Source organism: Solea solea, chromosome 16 (assembly GCF_958295425.1).
Source record: "Solea solea chromosome 16, fSolSol10.1, whole genome shotgun sequence".
NCBI classification, from domain to species: domain Eukaryota; kingdom Metazoa; phylum Chordata; class Actinopteri; order Pleuronectiformes; family Soleidae; genus Solea; species Solea solea.
In genome coordinates, this window is record NC_081149.1 from 12,800,403 (window position 1) to 12,821,515 (window position 21,113).

Genomic DNA, 21,113 nt, shown 5'->3' on the forward strand with positions numbered 1-21,113 from the left:
ATTTTGGACGACATACTAACCTATGACTTTTTTGTCACATTTTGGTCGACATACTAACCTATGACTTTTTTGTCACATTTTGGACGACATACTAACCTATGACTTTTTTGTCACATTTTGGTCGACATACTAACCTATGACATTTTTGTCACATTTTGGACGGCATACTAACCTATGACTTTTTTGTCACATTTTAGACGACATACTAACCTATGACTTTTTTGTCACATTTTGGACGGCATACTAACCTATGACATTTTTGTCGACATACTAACCTATGACTTTTTTGTCACATTTTGGAAGCCATACTACCCTATGACATTTTTGTCACATTTTGGACGACATACTAACCTATGACTTTTTTGTCACATTTTGGACGACATACTAACCTATGACTTTTTTGTCACATTTTAAAACTCAATTGAGCTGTCTATGGTGGGACTTGAACCCACAATTGCTGGTTTAGAAGGGTGATTGCTTATCCGTTAGGCCACTGCAGCATCTCTAACTTGGCCTTTTTTTCAAATAGTGGACAAAATATTAAAGTATGACTTTTTTGTCATATTTTGGACGACATACTAACCTATGACTTTTTTGTGACATTTTGGACAACATACTAAAATATGACATTTATGTCACATTTTGGACGACATACTAACCTATGACATTTTTGTCACATTTTGGACGACATACTAAAGCATAACATTTTTGTCACATTTTGGATGACATACTAACCTATGACTTTTTTGTGACATTTTGGACAACATACTAAAATATGACTTTTTTGTCACATTTTGGACGGCATACTAACCTATGACATTTTTGTCACATTTTGAACGGCATACTAACCTATGACTTTTCTGTCACATTTTGGACGACATACTAACCTATGACTTTTTTGTCACATTTTGGACGACATACTAACCTATGACATTTTTGTCACATTTTGGACGACATACTAAAGCATAACATTTTTGTCACATTTTGGACGACATACTAACCTATGACTTTTTTGTGACATTTTGGACAACATACTAAAATATGACTTTTTTGTCACATTTTGGACGGCATACTAACCTATGACTTTTTTGTCACATTTTGGACGACATACTAACCTATGACTTTTCTGTCACATTTTGGACGACATACTAAAATATGACTTTTTTGTCACATTTTGGACGACATCCTAACCTTTGACCTTGTCAAAATTTAGACGACATACTAACCTTTGACTTTGTCACATTTTGGACGACATACTAACCTATGACTTTTTGTCACATTTTGGACGACATCCTAACCTTTGACCTTGTCAAAATTTAGACGACATACTAACCTTTGACTTTGTCACATTTTGGACGACATACTAACAAGGTAATCAGAGGTGGCAGACTCGATGTTCAATTCCATGTCAGGGTCAAAATTCTCGGGCAACGAGTGCGTTGTGTGTGTACACACAAAGAGCGACCATAAACAATACTTCACTCCCACACTGTGAGATTAATTAATTATCACAAATTCTAGATAAATGCTAAACTATTACATAATGCAGCTTTACAGAGCCTATCAGTATCACAATGTCACATTTCCTGTAATTTAATTCAATACTATAAAACATGAATTATTTTTTATAGGCACCGACAACACAACAGCAACAAACCTGTTTCTGCAGGGAGAGAAATTTTACATGTGCACTAGAGAACAGTGGCCATTGTGTGAGCAATGTCTCTCTAAAGCAGGCAGCCTGCAAATAGAGGGTTGCCATAGGAACATGAGCTGGTTTATGTCAGTCTGTATTGGATAAGACATAAAGAGGCAGACAAGGAAAACACAGGAGGGTCTCTACAGAGATGCTATCTGAGAGCGAGCAAGAGTGGATCATCACACAGGACACAAGGAGACACCAACCACCAGAGCCAGTCCCTTTATTGTACACAACACCTCTTTATTTTTTCACCTTTTTGAATTAGTTCATTTTGTTTATTCAAATCAATGACTTGCTACAGCGGCACTTGACAGGGGTTTGCAAAACAAAAAGAGAAAGATTTTTTTTTCTTTCACAGGTTGGTTTCCAACCCCTTCCACCAGATCCACACAGGGGGAGGGAAAGAGGAAGGAGGAAGAGCACAAACTAATGTTTTACAGGGTGGTTACAATCTGAGCTTCTCAAGGTCAGGCTGCAGTGACAGGCATGAGAAAAAAAAAAGAAAAATTGGGCAGTAATAATTTTTATAATTTATTTTATAAAACCTTGTGTAGCATAGGTCTGTGAAAGATCAAATGAAATGGTTCTTCAGTCGTTTCAAATTCTGAGTTTGTTTCTCTAGCACTGTCACTGAAAGCTAGACCTGTGGATGCAGAGGAAGAATAAAAAAAGAGACACATTCTGTCTTAAGCATGTTCTTTTGAGAAATGTTTTTTTTCTCCTTTTGAGAAACGTCTAATAAAGTTTCAATTGTCTGTGGCGAGAATGGTGCCACGTCTAGACAGCTTCTCAAGACAGGATGTGCCTCTGTACACCGCAACACCCGCCACCCGTTCACATCTACCGATCAAACCAAAAAATGTAAAACATCCAACCCAATGTCACTCCCCCCCCCCCGCCCCCGCCTGAGCAGTTTCACCCTCAACACCAACAAATGTTTAAGATTGGTTTGAAATGGTCAAACAAAAGAAAAGTTCTCATTATCAAAACATCACAACTGTGTATGTTGAGCCCCAAGTGCCCCCCAAAAACACATTCAGACAGTACTTAGAGCAGTAATCCCTGTAGCAGAATCTCAAAGAACAGTCCGGTAGAAGCTGAGGAGCACAGAGCTATACACAGCTGATACAACGGCAGCCAAGTCGTGAAGAGAAAGTACAAATGCCCTGGTTATAAATAATGCGGATCGTTTTCCCTACATCCAAAGCTATTAAAATGACAGTGTTAGTGCTTTCAATGATGACACGTACAGTTGTGTTGTGACATGTTGGCCGTTGATTAAATTATATTTCTATCATCATCATCATCATCATCATCATCATCCCTGCAGTTAAACGTAATACAAGTGCTAATTTCCCCCATATAGTCGACCTATATACAATTTTTTTTTTTAATTGACAACTGAGCCCAGAAAGAGATGAGCCACTTCCTTTAAGCCTCATACTATCCTGATAAAATTCACAGTTTTATTCTCTCGGAGAGAAAATCCTACTGTGTGTTCTCTGTATTATATGAATCAACAAATCAACAGGAATGAATAAAGTCTACATTTGAGTTCAACTGAGACTAAAGGGATTAAAATTCAAGGCGTTTACTACAGAAAAGCTTCCCTCAAAGTGCAGCCGTCCTTCAGCCGCTCCTGGGTTTTTTTGTGCATAGTGTTGTGGTAACGGACTACATCCTCCTCATTATGAGTGATTTGCTGTAAGGCTAGGTTGGTTCGAAGTGCTTGGATTATAATGGTCAATCTGGCCGACATCTTTCTTTTCACTGTTGAAGAAGATCTTACAGAGGGGAATCTGTAGCTACTCCATCAGTCTCACACCCTGTGTCTCCTCCTGTTTTGCTTTTGCTGTAATTAGGTTTTCATTTTTTTTTTTTAAAGCTACATTTATCAGGTCATTAAAAAAGGACGTTGTCACTCAAATAAAAATATAACAAGGGAGGAAAACGGAAACGCGATCATCACCTCCAAAAAGAAAACGGTGATGATGGGCTTTCGTTTTTCAGAATGAACTCGATTTAGAAATGAAAACCCAGTAAACAATAACAACCGGTTATGTGTGCATTACACAGTTATCTACACTTGGGCATGTGGGCCAATCTAAAAAGGTGGATGGAGGGGAGAGAAAAACCAGCCTATATCAGTTATTAAATTATTTGATGGGCTTCTATAAGGAATCTTGACAGAGGAAATAAAGCAGTTATTACAATAAAAAAAAAGCCCTTGGCCTGAATTTGATACACCGCCTCCTACAGATCGGAGCAAATGCATCTCACTGTATTGTATTATACAATTTCCACAGCAATCAAATATAATGTTCAAGTGGTAAAGGGCTTTCTTTCGTTCATGTGCACTGATAGAGACAGTATTAGCAGCTTATTAACATTGCTTGAATAGACATTATTACGGCTGGACAGTGCATATTTACACACCGCTATCAGTCAGCCCCTCCCCTCAAGCCACCACCTGACTGTGTGCAGATACACACACCCTCACAAAAACAACACACGCATAGGTGGGATTGGCCACGGGTCTAGTCTAGCAGGGAGGGCTCAGCAGGGCGGATAATGGTGGGCCGGTGAGAAGGAGCGCCGGGGGGTCTTCGGCTGCATCGGGGAGAGAAGATACAGAACAGAGACTGAGATGTAGTCACAAAGAGACAGTGGAGAAACTACAACAACCCAACAGCATGAAAACAGGGAAGATGAGAGAGAGACAACCTAACAACCAAGGGTGAAAAGAGACTGAACGCAAAGAAATGATATGGAATGTGAGTGGAGTGGAGTGGAGTGTGAGGAATGACAAGCGGTCCCTGTGACTCTCGAAAGAAAGAGGGTGAGGAAACAAAAACTTCACAAGCAAACACACTGGTCATCACATCATGTAGCAAAGTCATACCTGGGTACGCCGGGTGGGATGCGAGCTGGCCGGGAGGGGATCTGAGGCGGTGCGCTGAAGGGATCCATACTGCTGTTGTACGCATTTATGGGCGGGCCTGGGCGAGAGGGGATTGGAGGTGCTCCGAAGGCAGGAGAGGGGTTGAGTGGGGTTCCAAAGGCAGGGGAGGGGTTCATGGGTGGTCCTGGTGTTGGGCCCCGAACAGCGGGTGGACGGGAGGGAGGCGGGGCTGTTGCAGGGGTTGGCCTATGCTGAGAGGAAGGGCTGAGAGGAGAATATCATAATGTAAGTTTTATTTTCCATCATCACACAGTATTAATTCCCCCTGCAGACTGTAATATCTGACCGCTTTAATTTAGACGTGATAGAGAAGGCAAAAGCTTAGTCTAGTTTGGTATATAAAACATACTTGGAATTAAACTTCACGTGTCATCAGATTCAGTCACTTCCACCTGATGCTAAAAGACAGACCATTCAGTCAGTAATGACGGTCACTATGTGACACTGTGATCATTTGTGACGTGACAGACAGACATAACGGACTGGTGCTGTGATGACACTGGCCATCATTAATCAAATGTGCCGACAGCAAAAATAAGTGGGTGTAGCAGCTGAGAAAACCCTGCTGTGAACACCTGAAACGGTGTGTGATGTCATTTTGACATTGGCGAGAAATAAAGCGCAGCCAGCCTCTCTACTGCAGCCACACAGAAGAGATAGGACGTCTTTGGATAGGTTGGACCATCAATGTCTCAAACCCCACAAAAGACAACTTGTGGTAACTTCATCACTCCTCTTTCATTTTGCCATCTTGTTTTTTCACTTGCATGTGCAGACGGGTGCCGACAGCCCACATTTGTCAGATCTTTGGGCTGAAATTGTGCTTCAAACGTGTCGTGTGACTTCATCATAAAGTTAAAGCGAAGTGAACTAAATGCAAGTTACTGCATCTCTCTCACCTAGTTTCTGGTATCCAGGTGTCATTTACTGGTGGGGGTACTGGGGTTGAGATAGTGCTGGTGCTGATGTCACCGATAATGTGCAGCGCCTCCTTGAGGGCATGATACATGCGCAGCAATTCATCTCTACGCTGGGCCTGCTCAGCTGACTCCTCCATGAGACTGTTCTGATCCCCAGATGAGTAGAGGTAGGCCAGCAGCTCTGAGTGGATGAAATCCTTCGCCTAAATGGAAGTTTAGATCATAAAAAAAAACCCAGAAAGGGGCACTTTAAATTGGTTAAAAGAGAAACAATCACAAGGTTAATTCATTGTAAAATGCAGTTTAAAGAAGTGGAAACTAACGGCAACAGGAAATAAATCCTTAGCGCAGTTACAGAACTTGATCCTGAAATAAAATCTTGGCCAGGCGGCTGCTAAGTGGTCAATGGTGCAAATGTTGTGCGTGTGTGTGTGTGTGTGTGAGAGAGCATCAAGTGAGCTCATTAGAAAAATAAAAGCTGATAAATGGACAGTGGCCAAGTCACAGTGGACATGCATGACAAACTCTGTTATAATTAGTGCCTTCAAGCTGGTGATAGTGTGTTATATGAAAACAGCCAACGCTGCTACTAACTAAACAATATTCATCAAAGCTCTATGGAAATGACATTTAGACCTAATTAGAGAGCAGTTCATTTAATCTTAGTACGGTTCACTGGTTTATCACGTACCTTATTAGGGTGCTACACTGGCTGTATAAAGGCAACCGAACTGTTACAATGAAAAGCTTAAAGCATTCAAGGTCTATCCTCTATGCAAAAATTACTCACTTGCTTATTTGTCAGCACAGTCACACAAAGGTATTAAACCGAGAGGAAGTCAATTGAAGGATCAAGGATTCAGAACCTACAGAAAACTGTTGATGGCTGGAGCGTGCTGCAAAGGACTTACACTGTTGATCATGAGATGCATGATGGTCTTGGGTACGAGGTCTCTGATGGATTTGTTGATGATGCTGATGTACGAATCCACCAGGTTGCGGATGGTTTCCACCTGTCGCTCCAGCTGTGGGTCCATCGAGAAAGTGTCGGCGGGAGCAGCCTCTTCATTTTCCACCTGAAGAGACCACAAAAAGGCAACATGGCATAAATACACAGTAATCATACATACATACATACATCTTTGTATTTCATTTGTGTGGAAGTAGCAATGATGATTGCGGTCACAGAAACGGACAAAAAGTGCAAGGAAACACAAATTAGAGCCCAAATACCTGATCCTTCTCTGGATAAACTCCTGCCCTGAGGAAGGACGCTTTCCAGCTGTCAACGTCCTCTTGCGAATCACAAGCCAGTTCGACTTGTCGAAGATCTTTGTACACGTTCCTACATACATAAAACAACACGATTGTGTAGGCAAATCCAGGAGTGACCACAGTGAGTACACAAAGTTAAGGCTGTGTAATGTTCATTCACACAGGTCAAAATAACATAAGCCTGACCTTTGTTCAGTGTTGAAGATTCCAAAGACGTGCTTTGTGGACATAAAGCCTTTCTCAACATCTCTGAGCTTCAGATTATCCAAAGGCAGCATATACTTCTTTTCTTTTTCCTAACGTGAGGCACACAGAGGGAAAGTTTGACAGCAGACAAACAATAAAACCGAGAACCCAGGACAGAAAGAAGCTTTATCAAAGTTAACATTCATGTATATTTTGGTACTTGAGGGGGGAAAAAACAGCAGTTGGCTGCTCCGATACTTCAATGAGCAGATACAATGGAATGCATTTCCTCTATGTGGATGAACACCAAGTTGGTGGTGAGAAATATATGGTGACGAAGAAGTGGAGGAGGAGGTGGCGAGGGAGAAAAGGAGGAGCATGAGGGGGTTCTGGGGGGGGGGTGAGGGGGCGCCTGATTTCGCTGCTGAGCAAAGACATCTGGAAGCATTTACGTCTGCACTAACACAGAGAGCGACACAGGCCCAAACCGTTACATCACTCGCAGCTCCGCACAATCCCCCACCCCCACCACGAACACACACACACACACACACACACGCATACACAACACTGAACTGCACGTGCAAAGACAAACAATCAACCATGAACCTACATTTATCGAGTGTGTGCATAAACACGCACTCCTGAAGACATGACCAACTGCCCAAATACAAAACCATACAATAGTACAAGCACCTTCACACATGCACACTTGTATACAGACAGACACACACACACACACACACACAAAATCACACCCCCTCCGGCCCCCGTAACCCAGTACGATTTCCTGCAAATTCCAAAGTCAGATCCCGGCTGGAACATTTCAGCCCGCCTGCCACGTCAGTTTGCCTCCACCATCCTCCCTCTCTCGTCCTCTTATTCGGAAAAAGGTGGTCGACATAAATATACACTTTCCAGTTGGCGTATGAGCACGTCGAGCCCACTCAACCGGAGTTAGCAGCGATTTTGGAGTGATCTTCACATTTTGCCAAAGAATGGACATGACTGAGGCCTCAGGAAGAGGATCAAGCAGTGAGTATGGAAATTACAGTGCTCTTGATCATTGGAGGCAAATGTTTATTTTAGGTCATTCGGTCATTTAAATTTAGTCAAAAACTAAATAATCAGATCATTTGAAGTCACACTTGATGTCAGTGTACTTCCCTTAGTCAGAATGTTGCTCTCGAAAACGTCTATAACATAAAAGCTGAATTTGCTGAGTCTGCACTTAATTTCTCAAGAGGAAATGCACTCAAACCATATCTAGATTTTATGTGAGTCAGTTATATTTTCATGGTAAGCGGAAATTTAACAATACATGGTATGTTTAATAAGATAAAAATGTCTTGTGGTGTTTCAGACAGTATTGGTCCCGTTCCCATGTGTGCTGCCTTTTTTCATCTGCACGTGTATTTCACCGAGCTTAATGGCGTAATGTTTGCTGTCTGTGCCCTCTGTACTACTGTCCTAGGGTAGCGACCTTGCTGCTGCAATGACCTCTGGGTCCTTCCTCCTATCCGAGTCCTAACCCCCCCGTCTGCCCAGTGTTCAGACTACCTGTTCATCCGGCTACAGCTGAACAGTAGTCTGCACATTGGTTAGGCTGGGCTGGGACACACACTGCTCCGAACACTACTGGAGACGACACCACATCTTCACTTGCGATACTTAGTCTCTGTGCTGCTTTGTCATCATTTATTAGTTAGCCATATCCCAGTATAATAAAACATTGGAAGAAAAACTCCTCTTACCTCCTCATCTTTGTACCAAGACAAGGACTCAGCAGTCAGGACAAACCAGTACTCCTTGGAGCCTCCCTTCATGATGCTGATGTTGAGGGTCAGCCAGCCTTTTCTGATCACCTGTAGTGAGGCAAACATGTGGAAGAAAGCGGAGGGTGGTAGGGAAAGAGGGATACCAGGACAGACAGATTTATCAATCAGATTTATGCACTTGGAACATAAGGATTCTACATAGTGTTGCATTTTACTAACACTAATAAAATTCTACCTACTTACCTGCAAGGTCACTGATTTCTTTTCTCTTATCACACTTATCAAAAGATTAATCTCTTGTGTGTAATGTAACTTTAATATGAAGCATGCTTGCAGTGTGTGGATTAAATGTAAAACGTGATGAATAATGAGTATGGAGTTACCACAGGAAAGTGTTATATACTGTGAGCATTATGGGTAAGTGAATATAATTAGAACACTCATCTAGAAAATACAGATCTTTTTTCATTCTACAGAAAATGAATATTCTAAATCAACAAACAGGACCAGATGGCGTCCAGGCCAGGATAGCCCAAACAGAGCCAAACAAAGGGCGGCAGTAGTACGTTAGTGTCAATAGGTCAGTAAAAGCTAGTCTATGTAATGGCAGTTAAAAATCAAGGTTAGTGGGTTAATTGGACTTAGGCGATACCTGGGAAATATAAAATAAAAACAGTGATTGAGACAGACAGGTGTAAAGCAGGAGAAAAGATTCATGATGACATGAAATGCAGAGGCTAGTAGTCAAATGGAGTTAGAAGGATAACGTGCGGTGCTACAAATCTGAACAGCAAAGTAAAAAGTTAAAGCAGAGCGATGGAGGGGGAGGAAATATATAGCAGAGCAAGAGGCCGGGATAATTGAATCAATCTAAGGAGAATGAGACATGCCTTTTAGAGGAGCCCTCTGTGCTATTGTCTCACCATCTTTTTTTTTCAAATGCACTCACATGCACATCGAATAAAAAAGAGGGGAAACAATCTGTAAAAAGAGCACTCTTGAAGCCAAGTAAAGGTAAGTGGAAATGCCAGATTCAGATCTTTCTTCTGAATTCAACCCAGCAGAGGACTGGTGTGAGTAATGAAGAAATAAGTTCATTAACGGGAAAGTGCCAACACAAACGTGGGCGATGAAACAAGAGCATTGGAGCTAAACTAGTAGTTTACCTTGGTGAGGACAGAAATGTTATAGCAGACGTTTATGCTGGAATGCTTCTCTATCAGGTTGACAATTGTAATAAAATCTTTTTCTGTAATCGTAAGTGATGCTTGTGTTGATTTGGTGAATGAAAAAAAATGTTAAATCGACATTAAAATGATTGAATTGAGATAGACTTGCTGTAATTTGTTTGGATTGTGAGCAAAGAAAAAAGTCACCATAGGAAATTTTAATCAGCTCTATTTACAAAATGAACAAGTAGAGACCTGGTGACAAGGTTTACATATGAAAAAGACAGTGGATATTATTAGTGGATTTTTAACATGCATTTGAACTGAAAAAAAAGATAGAAATGAATGGAAATATCAAAGATTCCTAGAGTTATTTGTGTTGATGATTTTTATTTGATCATTTTGTTCCCGGTAATGTTTAGGATGATTCTCATAAGGCAAACTTTTGCATCACCATGCGTGAGGCAGCAGCAGGGGTATAAAACCAGAGACAGAGTCAGAACTGAAGCCGACGGTCGATGGTGGAAGATTTATCTCTGTGGTTTTTATCACAGAGATCCACACACACACATTACACTAAATGATGTACCATGGAGATAATTCATATCTTGTTGGAATAAAAATGTTAGTAGGAACACAGATGTGTACAATTGAAGACAATTAATGTCATATTAAAACAAGGAGATCAAATGTGCCAGATGTTAAACATCAGTTTGATCAGTCCAAATTACTGGTAGCTGATCAAACATCGGTATCATCAGTCTGGAGACTCTACCTTCTCCTCATGGACCTCTCCCAGTCCGACAAGCTGCAGAAGGGCAGAACAACTTATTATGGTGAAAGGTATTGATTCCTGTAATTGCAGGACTCAACTGTTTATCCTGTGATATCGCAGCAGTGTCTTTTCCACCCTCAACATATTGGTCGTCTGACCTTTGTGTGATGGCCTCAGTTCCTCAGCATGGCCTACCACTGCTGCCCCCCCTGGCAGGGTGCATTTAAAATCTGTGAGGTACTTACCAGAATTTCACCCTGCAGTTATAGGAAGGGGAGGGGGGGATTAAAGCAAAGGGGAGGGGGGCAGTATAAAATTAAAGTAAAAGAAATATGAGAGCAAGCAGGGAGAAATAAAGGGCAGATGGGAAAGAGGAGAGGGTGAAGAAGTGAAGGGCAACAGGTGGAGGGGGTTTGAAGAAATGGTGAGAATGAGAATGACAAGTTTGAAGGAGGGAAACAATAGAGGAAAAAGGAAATCCAACCAGAGAAAGACAGGTGATAAATGAGAGAGGGAGAGAAAGGAAAAAGAGAGAGAGAGCAAGAGAGTTACATGCAATTAGAATTACTTCAAGTATACCACAATTTGGTTATGTCATAGTTGCTGTTCAGTCGATAGGTGCAGGGTCCATGCACACTCTGATTTGCAATACAAAAGATGCATGTGAGTAAATGGTAAGGCCACAAACCAATCAACATTATTCTGAAATGAATAGCTGCCGTGCTCTAAAACAATCATGCCTGGGTCACATGCAAACAGCAATTAATAACAGCCATGTATACAAACACTTGTTTTAGAAAAAGTGGAGAAGCAAAGTCTTTGTTAGGTTCTTTAATGCCACTCTCCCCTCACTGGCTGCAGTGTCTAAAGCTCATGAGCAGCACTGTCTCTATTGAATAAAGACAGTATTAAAAATACACAGTAAAAGTATAAAAAAAAAAAGGTTCAAAATATCAGACTAAATGCAACAGAAAGGGAGAAGCACAATGTTAACTATGTTGGGGTCAAAAGACTTGCTATAGTCAGCGACTAAAATATTGTGCAGGGGAGTATCATTAACATGTAGGTCAGGACAGATTGTGGGCACTGAGCTAAATCACTGCTGGAGTCAGTTATTTTTGCATGGTTGATTAATAGGCTGGTAATGGGAGGCATCTGTCAAGGGAGATTAAATCTGGGATTGGTGAAAAGGCCAGAGCGGAGTGATTAAAGGTACCTGGTTGGGTATGGCCCTCTTCTTGTTTGCAGCTGTGTTCCTCTGCTGTGCGCTGTCATTACACAGAGATGGAGAGAAAAGACAAGACATATTGATGACAGTGACACCATGCAAAACAGCCCATTTAAAATATTCACACTCAATATTTGTGGGACATAGGTCATACAGTCTCTTATGTTTATAATCCGCTTGGGTGGAAATTCAAGGTTTCAGGTGTAATTGTAATATATTATAACACTACTTCACACATACATGACAGTGAGAGTGGACCGAGGAGGGGTCGGGACAACATGAAGGGTTCAAACGGTTTCTCTCAACAGAACTGCACACACAACCCTACAACCTTTCTGTCAGCCCACCTGTTGTTGCTGTACACTGGGGGGCTACCATCATCCAGCCTTCTGAAGTCAAGACTGCAAGTGATGTCATGAGAACCGTTAAACAGCCCTGGCTAAAGTAATCCACGTGCCATGCAGAGGCTCATCATTAACCCTCACACACACACGCACTCACACACACACACAGAGGGGTTTTCTTTTGTTCTCAGCCAATGGCATGACACTCAGTGGAGGGGAGCCTCTCCGAACTACATACTGCTGTAAAGTCAGCTAGAAACTCTAGACTGCGCAGACGTATAGCAAACAAAAAGTCAGTCCTCTGCAGTGTGCAAATGAGTTTTGAGTGAGTAACAGCAGCTTCAAGTGACTGCCGGAAAACATCAGCACTGCTCTGTCAATTGGTACAGTAAACATTCTTGCGAGGGAAAGTCAAACAGCCTGCAGCAGAAGGGAAGTTTATCTTTCAAGCAGTCACACATGCTTGATTGTTTGGAGGGGAAGTTGTATTACTGCATGCAGGGGGAAGAGGTGGGGAACAACTGCAACCTCGATCACTGTGGTATCCACCTCCTCGACAAGGAAACACATGCTCTGATGTGGCTGGATCACTAAACATAGCCCACTGACGCGCTGCAGTTTACTACATGTGGTTGATTGAAAGCTACACAAAGTGATGTGATTCATGATATTGATGCCTAAAAGATGCAGTATTAAAATTCTTCTCTCTTAAAAAAACCAGAGAATCATAAGTGTACTCCAGACACAGACAACATATCGTTAATCAGGGATCACAAAATCTCAGATGAGGGTCATGAGCAACAAGCTGTAAGTTGGCCTAGAAGAGGGAGGTAAGGGTGTACATACTTAGCAAAGCCAATGAAGTCTTCATGGTTGGTGTTGATGTAGGACAGCTCAATGTCAATCAGCAGCAGAACCTGAATTAGAGGCAGAAAATCACAATTAGGGTGGAGAAGTCTCGATTAAAACACCGCTTACAAAGTCTCCCTTCTGACATTTCACACTTGAGAACTGGAAAAATTGAACCATTACAGAGATTGAATCTGAAGCCAAATTTAAACATAGGGATGCAACATGTGCCAATCCAATATTATCAGTACTGTGAATTAAAAATAAAGCTGCAATATATCTAATGTAGCATATTGAAAACAGCTCACAATCTAGCAATGGACACCAAAAGCACTGGAATTGAACTGCAGGAGAACAGCAGATTTTATAGTGCTCAGTTCTGAATGTTAAGTAAAGCAGATGTGGTGACACATTATTCAAGATAACAGTAGATTTTCCCCATGTCCCAGCTTGTCACATTTCTAACTTCTAATCCTTAATAGTGTGAGACCATCATCATCTCAATGTAATATTGTAGTGGAGCTACATTTGAACGGAGGACATAAAAAAAAAAGATCAACAAAGACCTTACCGCAGCCCACCCTGTGTACCCGAGAACCCCTGGGCTGTTTAATCAACGTCCTAGCAACTGACCTGGTCCTTGGTCTTCCCTTCTCGTTCTCTGACGTAGGTGGTGACAATCCTCTCAGTCTCCTCTCGCAGTCTGGGGTAAGAGTTGAGCTGAAAAGCAACACAACACATGACTGCAGCGCTAAACATGGACACACAGACACACTTATATTTGAGCTTGAGCTTTATCGGACTTACCAAAAAGTATCAGAGAGAAACAGGTAAGAGAAGTAAGAATAAGTTAAGAACAAAGACAAAGGAAAGAGAATGTCAAGTGACACTTCAATGCCACACATACTACAACCCAATGCGTGCGCTCTTACACAGACACACAAATTCACACTTTTACTACCAATAAGTGATCGATCTACAGGGCGGTCAGCAGTACACTGTCAACCAGGGATGACTTCAACAAATGAATGTGGAGAGCTGCTTTTTCAAAGGGTCAAGATTAAGGGTTTATATTTTAGACAAAATGATAGATGTTTAAATTTGTAGGCATGACACACATTTTGAACCGTCATCTCCGGCTGATTGTAGCACCTTGATAATATTTGATATCAATGAAGACTGGATGAGAAAAGAGAAGTGAAGAAAAATGAGGTGAGGCAGAGGCAAACCCCAGATACGGAGGGAAAGACAGCTGCATTTTCAGTCATTTCATGGTGTGCAGTTCCTTTCCCTGTGCACCAGATGGCAGTGGAGCCCAGTTGCTATGGAAACACACAATTCTAGCTGCCACTGGGTCAGGAGACACCACTGGCTTCTCTCCCCCTCATATCATTCTCTTTCCAGCAGATAGCAGAGTGCAAGTCTGCCACATGGGTCAGTAAGGGAGTGAAGCCAAGCTCCGTTCTGCCCACACTGAGGAGGATCAGAGGAAGGTGCAATGTGGGGTTGGGAGGAAAAACAAGGGATGATGCTGAGGTCAAACACAGTGTGGGAGCTGACTGGTGGACATTTCAACTTGTGCTTCAAACATCAGACGTGACATGTAAATTGATGTTCGGTCTTAACAATATGGAGACGCAGGTATGGAACGATGGACACTTTTGAAACAGTGGGACACGGACGGTGTAGGGGGTTGGCAGAGACAGAGAAACGTAATTTAGAGAGAAATAATCCTTTGTGTTTCTATGATATAATCCCAGAGGGTGTATTCCGGGTTACCTTAACAGCACACTTCATGACGAGTGCGGTGAGTTCGCACACCACAAGGTCCACACATTTGAGGCTGGGCTCTTTGAGTTTGAGGATCTGCTTTTTGACTATCGCCTCAAAAGCCAGGTCAGGGGTGAAAAGCCCCGTTCTGAGGGGGTCATGGGATCAGATTTGCATTTGAAGGTGATAGACAGAGAAGAGGATAGAAAGACAATCAGAAAAGAGGGGAAAAAAGAGGACAGACAGGAAGGAGAAAGAGAGGAAATAAAGAGAGAAAAAGTCTTTGTTCAGTTAGTCATTTCTAGGTGTTAACAGACAAATCAAGCAGAGGAGAGGGACAAGCCACAGGTTTTTCACATCCTCATCCGTGACTAGCCATTTCTTCTGAAGTTAGGTCATTGTGGTAGAGATTGATAGCATCTGCAGCTGAGCCAAATATAAACAGATTGCACTCCTCCCCTTTATATTTTCCTAGCTATGAGTACAGAGCTGTGAGACCTGCAGCTTGTCCAGCAGACACCCGAGATGCTCAGACAGTTCGAGTCCCTGAAACATCTCATAACCATGATGTCACGTCAACCGTCACAACACTCCACAACACGACAGCGCTGCCTTCACACAGGGCATACGGGACTGGGCTGGGCTGAGGGCAAACTGCACAGAACATTTCTTTTTTATTTAATCCAAGAATTTAAGTGATGAGCGGAGATGTTGAAGAAAGCACCCAGCTAAGGTTCTCCACCAGCATACCCTTTGCCACACCCATGTTGTCCCTTGCCCTATGTCTCGGCTGGGTCGGGAGATGCTGGACACCTGCAGTACCTTGTGGGAACACTGCCTGAATGTGTTGATGAGCTCCTGAATGACCAGATCGATACATTTGAGACAGGGCGTTTTCAGCTTAACGATCTGCTTTTTCACGATGGCCTCAAACGCCAGGTCTGGAGTGAACAGGCCAGTTCTGAGGATTCACAGAGAAGACAGGCACAGCGACAGACAGATGGGACAGTTAACAAACACACAGATGATAAAGTACTCAAAAAGACAAACAAGAGACTAAAAAAAATGTTTATGGACAATGGGAAAGAAACTGAAAATTAACAAAATGACAGCCACAATATGGGGATTCAAGACAAAGCACCAAAGATGACCAGGTGTAAACAGCCAGAAATTAAATGTGACAGAACAGTGTCAATGAGGAACATGTGACAACAAAAACACAGTGGACAGAGATAGATATAATGCAATACCGTATAATACTTAAATGCTTAGCAGACAGAAACAGAAAAGGAGTGGGTGGAAGAACAGAGAGGGGAAAATAGGATAGAGAAAATCACGTAGAGCAGCGACACTTGAGGCAAGGCTTGATTAAAATACATGAATTATAGTAGAATTAACGCTTTGATGAGGGGAGAAAGGAAAAGCATTTGAGCGCAGGATCCATTACAACAGAATACAGGTGTCTATCGAGTTCTGGGGTGTCACTTTGTCTCTGTTCCACTTGCCTGACACCATGGACGTTCTTGATTGCATGACTGATCTCTCGCCTTAGCTCCTTCTCATCAAACACAATCTGAGGGACAGGGGAGAAAGGATAAAAAATTAGTTTAGCAACCCAAAAGTTTTACCACACCAAAAACAACATTTTACTATGTCACTACTCTTCATGGCACACAAACCTTGACGAGTTCAAAAGGGAAGCGTTCATGGAAGATGCGGTTGATCTTGGCACCACCCGAAAGCTCGTTGGTGTCCACCTGGTCCCCAGAGCCTTCAATGCGTTTCTCAAAGTCTACTCCGAACTGCTGCACCATCCTGATAAGGGTGGAGCAAAAGAGAGATGAGGCCATTGTTTAGCTACAGCAAGTGCCTTCCTTTTAAATCCATGCCAAAAAAGTGCTCTTTTTAAAAGCAGCTTTCATCAGAGAAGTGATTAGTCAAATTCAAGATATTTCAACTCAGCTCAACATTTTTTTTATTGAATTGTTTTAACTGTTTAACTGAATTATAATAACTGTATAATGTATTGTATTGCTGTATTGCATTATCATAACAGCCAACACCAAAATGGCTGCCAAGTTCTTCACCCACAACGAACTGACTGTAGATACTACATGCTTCATATGTTGACTTTTCAGAATGACTCACTGTAACAAGGCCTTGGTCTTGCGTGTCGGGTCATCGGGACGGAAGTTCTTGTACTCCTCCACCTCCTTCTCCAGGGAGAGGAGCTGACTCTGCAGCTTGCTGCGCAGACCAGGAAGTGTGTCTCTGATGTGGTTGGTCAATTGCTAGACACAGAAAAAGGAAGTACAATTATTGCAAAGAATTGGTGACATGGAAAGAAGAATTGCATACTTTACGATTTCACAAAAAAAAAAAAAAGCTGGTAGCAGACCTGGTTGAGTGACTTTTGTAGATGTGGTGTACCCATACGCTCTGCTATATGTCTATAGCTAGGGTGGGACAAGAAGAACTTCCTCTCTGCAGCCAGAGCAGCACGGATGTCTTTTTTCCCATCAATGTCTTTCTGACTGCGGTTCACCACACCAATATAACCTGCACATAGCAAGAAACACAGTCACTCTAGAGTCAGACGTCCTGCCTGTAAATGTCCACAAATGCAAATGTGCATTGACTAACTCTTCTGTGACTTGACAGTATGCACAGTCACCCAAGATTCTGTGATGGTCAACCTAACCACTAATGCAGTGACCCAATATGAGGTCCTGACCTCCCTTATTCTAATTCTTCAAAAGGTCACCTCCTATCTGACCAGTGAGCAATGTAAATCATTTTCAAATGCCACACAGTCACACCAGACACCAGCGTTCCCACTACAATTCCCATTCTTTTAACGTATTTAGATGTATCCGTTAGTCAAGATTGGGGACCTTAACAAAAGAGAATAAAGTATACAATAAAAAATGCATTTAATTAAAAGCAGGTAAAGATATTTAGGATAAATAAATTGTGGAAAACAAAAGGGAGAAAATACTAAATTATTGGCTCTCCAACATTTAAAACATTCTGTTGTTAATTGTCGCAACTGCATCGGCATAAACAGATTGCATATACATTTTTCACACATCTTTTAAGAACCGTTATGGTATGATTTAACATGTTGGCTTTTATCAAAAGTAATATTAGTTGTAAATATCACTGAACAGCCCTGACGTGACTGGCAAGTAAACAGGACACAGGCAGAGAAGTGGCCAGGGAAAAACAAAGTTTGTCTGTACATGCCCTTAGCCAACATGATACACTGCATTGGTTCATTAATTGTCTGTTTACCTTTCAATTAGTCAACATTCAAGATCTCACAGTTTCATGTAGCTGCCAAGCTCACTGTCAAACTCCCTTCCACTTGAGAAAGACAATTTCAATCCCTGAATGTGTCTGTGTGTGTGTGTGTGTGTGTGATCATGTTCCTCACCTCTACGCAGTGGCAGCAGTTTATTTTCAAGGATGTCCTTTGCATCTGTCCCTTCATCCATCAGGTCCAGTTTTGTAATAACACCAATAGTGCGCAGACCTGCACAAAATTACAAACTGTAACTACATGACATCAAATAACTCAATATCATTATATTTCCTGGAATATTAATATGCAATGCGTAAAAGTTTTTTTTTTTGTTCCATTTGGTATCATTAATAAAAAGATTTTTACAATGTATTTGAGGGTTTGATCACTGCCAATAGGTTAAGCGATGAGAAAGCTACACACCCTGTGGGTCCACCTCCTTGGAGATCTTTAGAGCATCAGAATTGGCCAGGTCAGTGTTGGCAGGCGTGACTGCCAGGATCAAACAACTCTCCTTGGTGATGAACTGCATCAGCATATCCCTGATCTGATGCTCAATGTCGACAGGCTGGTCACCAACCGCAACCTTGGTCATTCCCGGAAGGTCGATTAGGGTCAGGTTCAACACTAAACCACATTGGAAAAAGTAATAGAAACGTGAAATCCAAGTATGACTTTCTACAGATTATAATCGTATTTTTTTTTATAAAAATGGAAAAAGCATTTCATTTTCAATTTAGCATTTTAATTTGACACATCATTAACTTGATACACCATTTGAATGGAAACTCGGATAATGTGGAGTTTTGAGACAAATAAATGTTTGATTAATGGCGAGAATTCACAATAAAAGACGCTGATCCTGTTTATTCATGTTCTTTTGCATGGAGAAAGTTAAAACAAAATCCTGTTTTTATTATCCATGTGTCACATTAATTTTCCTTCCTATTCATAAAAACATCAATAAACTTCAAGACTACTGGGATTAATGTAGCATTTTAACAGACGTCTGTGATGGGAGGGGAAGCTTTCATCTTATTTACAAGATACTGAAAAATTCAGCCATTTGATGTAGTTCAATTATTTATAAGTAAATAAGCACCCCAAAAGAAATGAACACAAAAAAATTCACGTTTTGACTGTGAAATCCATTAATTGTTTCTGAGCCATTCAGCAATGCATCAGAACACAACAGAAGTGAAATTATAAAATCGCAGTGGTGCAAAAACAACATTAGTGTAATTCTAACAGCATAGACGTTCCACATTTTGTAAAACACTGCTGTTCTGTTGGGACAGTAAAGATATCAAGCAGTAATACATATACAGTACTATCATATGATGATACAACGAAATATGCAATTACATATTCATGAATTTAAAACGGGAAAAGTAAAGTGTTTACATGTGTGGGTTTTACAATAAGACCTGTGGCCATTACCATGTGGGGAGTAGACTCTCAGGTTGATGGGGATGGGAGAGATCCCCTTGTTGGAGCCTGTTATCCTTTCAGTCTCCGCCTCAATTTCCGACCGCACTTCATCAAAATCCACAAACTTCTTTCCTTTGCAGTGCAGGAATTCAGCATATTCTAGACAAACAGGGGGGCAAGGTTGACACACGGGAAGACAGGGTAGAGGGAGAGAAAAAAAGAATATTAAATTAAAAAGATGAAGGCAGCGTACAGCAGACATAGTGCCTAGCTTGAGGCACCGTGTGCGAGAGGCCATGTACAGGGCAGTGATGAAAGGAGACAGGGATGTGGTGGTGCACAGGAGAGAGACACTCACCTGCTTTATTGTTGACCAGCTGCAAAATGAGAGGTCTGCGGGTAACAATGCCTGATCCACGAGGAAGAAAGTCCCTGGGTGAGACAGAGACAGCAAGAAAAACAACATCATTTATAAAAGCAGGACGGATGAAAAGAAAGGAAATCAAAACCAAACATGGTTCTGACATGTTGGGTAAAAAGACCGTTCATAGCAAAAAAAAAAAAAAAAGAGAGAGGAGAAAAAAAGAAAAAACAGAATGGTCAGTTCCTCATTACACTCAATGTCCATTTGCTCTGGACGTGCCCTATGGTACATTGATGGGCAGAGGGAAATTTCACGCCTCCAACTTGTCTCACAACAAATCAAATGTGACAAAGTAATTTTGTCTCATGAGAGCTTAAAATATCAATTCCTACACACACACACACACACACAGTCCTGCTGTTTTTGAATAACTTGCAGAAATACAATTTATAAATGCTGCATCAACAATAATTCTGCACTCTAATTCATGTCTAAAACATATTATATTAGAATACAACATATATAGTAATATTATATGTTGTATATTAACAAGCCTTCCCTTTCCTTAACAGACTGTATTGATGATCGATGATGCCATGGTCCATCACCGTTATTGGCTTAACGTATTATCAATAAATTGTTCAAACCAAGCGATTTCCCTGATATGTGAATATATTTATTGATTCACAGCTGAAACAGCCAACAGTTAGATGATGCAGATTTTCAGTAAATTATCTAGGTTTACAAAAATTTATTAAACTGACTAAACTGTTTCGAAAAGCCAGGTTTGGGGTTTTTCAACCAAATGTATTTTCTCATGGTGAGATTCCTCAACCTGCTTGATTTACTGCTTCTAAAAGAGGAAGGCTCATGGCTTCCATGGGACACTCTTTGCTTTTTTAACCTAGGCTAAATACAAGTGATAATGAAATAATGGCATCTTTTCAACTACAAGTTGGATTATGATTCTCAAATGCATGAGATGACACACTGCGGAAAGTTGAGATACAAAATGCCTACAGGAGACAATAAAAAATTTCTCACAACTGTTTTGTT

The 21,113-nt window shown here is 41.4% G+C and overlaps 1 protein-coding gene across 6 annotated transcripts in view; it reads right to left on the minus strand.

The window, feature by feature from the left end:
- dnm2a (dynamin 2a) overlaps positions 1-21,113 on the minus strand; it is a 43,970-nt gene that overhangs the window by 17,230 nt on the left and 5,627 nt on the right. The window contains exons 2-21 of one of the 6 annotated variants that reach the window (XM_058654276.1): positions 20,052-20,125; positions 19,703-19,852; positions 18,686-18,889; positions 18,395-18,493; positions 17,357-17,517; positions 17,107-17,249; positions 16,638-16,773; positions 16,464-16,531; positions 15,781-15,919; positions 13,822-13,908; positions 13,186-13,256; positions 11,984-12,035; positions 10,768-10,800; positions 8,800-8,910; positions 7,046-7,155; positions 6,818-6,929; positions 6,496-6,660; positions 5,564-5,787; positions 4,605-4,868; positions 1,904-4,312 (exon numbers count right to left, since the gene is read on the minus strand). In XM_058654276.1, the coding sequence (XP_058510259.1) occupies positions 4,240-4,312; positions 4,605-4,868; positions 5,564-5,787; positions 6,496-6,660; positions 6,818-6,929; positions 7,046-7,155; positions 8,800-8,910; positions 10,768-10,800; positions 11,984-12,035; positions 13,186-13,256; positions 13,822-13,908; positions 15,781-15,919; positions 16,464-16,531; positions 16,638-16,773; positions 17,107-17,249; positions 17,357-17,517; positions 18,395-18,493; positions 18,686-18,889; positions 19,703-19,852; positions 20,052-20,125 (2,476 nt within the window). In that variant the 3' untranslated portion in view covers positions 1,904-4,239. Of the gene's footprint in view, positions 1-1,903; positions 4,313-4,604; positions 4,869-5,559; positions 5,788-6,495; positions 6,661-6,817; positions 6,930-7,045; positions 7,156-8,799; positions 8,911-10,767; positions 10,801-11,012; positions 11,025-11,983; positions 12,036-13,185; positions 13,257-13,821; positions 13,909-14,967; positions 15,107-15,780; positions 15,920-16,463; positions 16,532-16,637; positions 16,774-17,106; positions 17,250-17,356; positions 17,518-18,394; positions 18,494-18,685; positions 18,890-19,702; positions 19,853-20,051; positions 20,126-21,113 lie in introns of those variants that run through there. The other 5 variants (XM_058654277.1, XM_058654279.1, XM_058654282.1 and 2 more) reach the window with 5 other exon arrangements.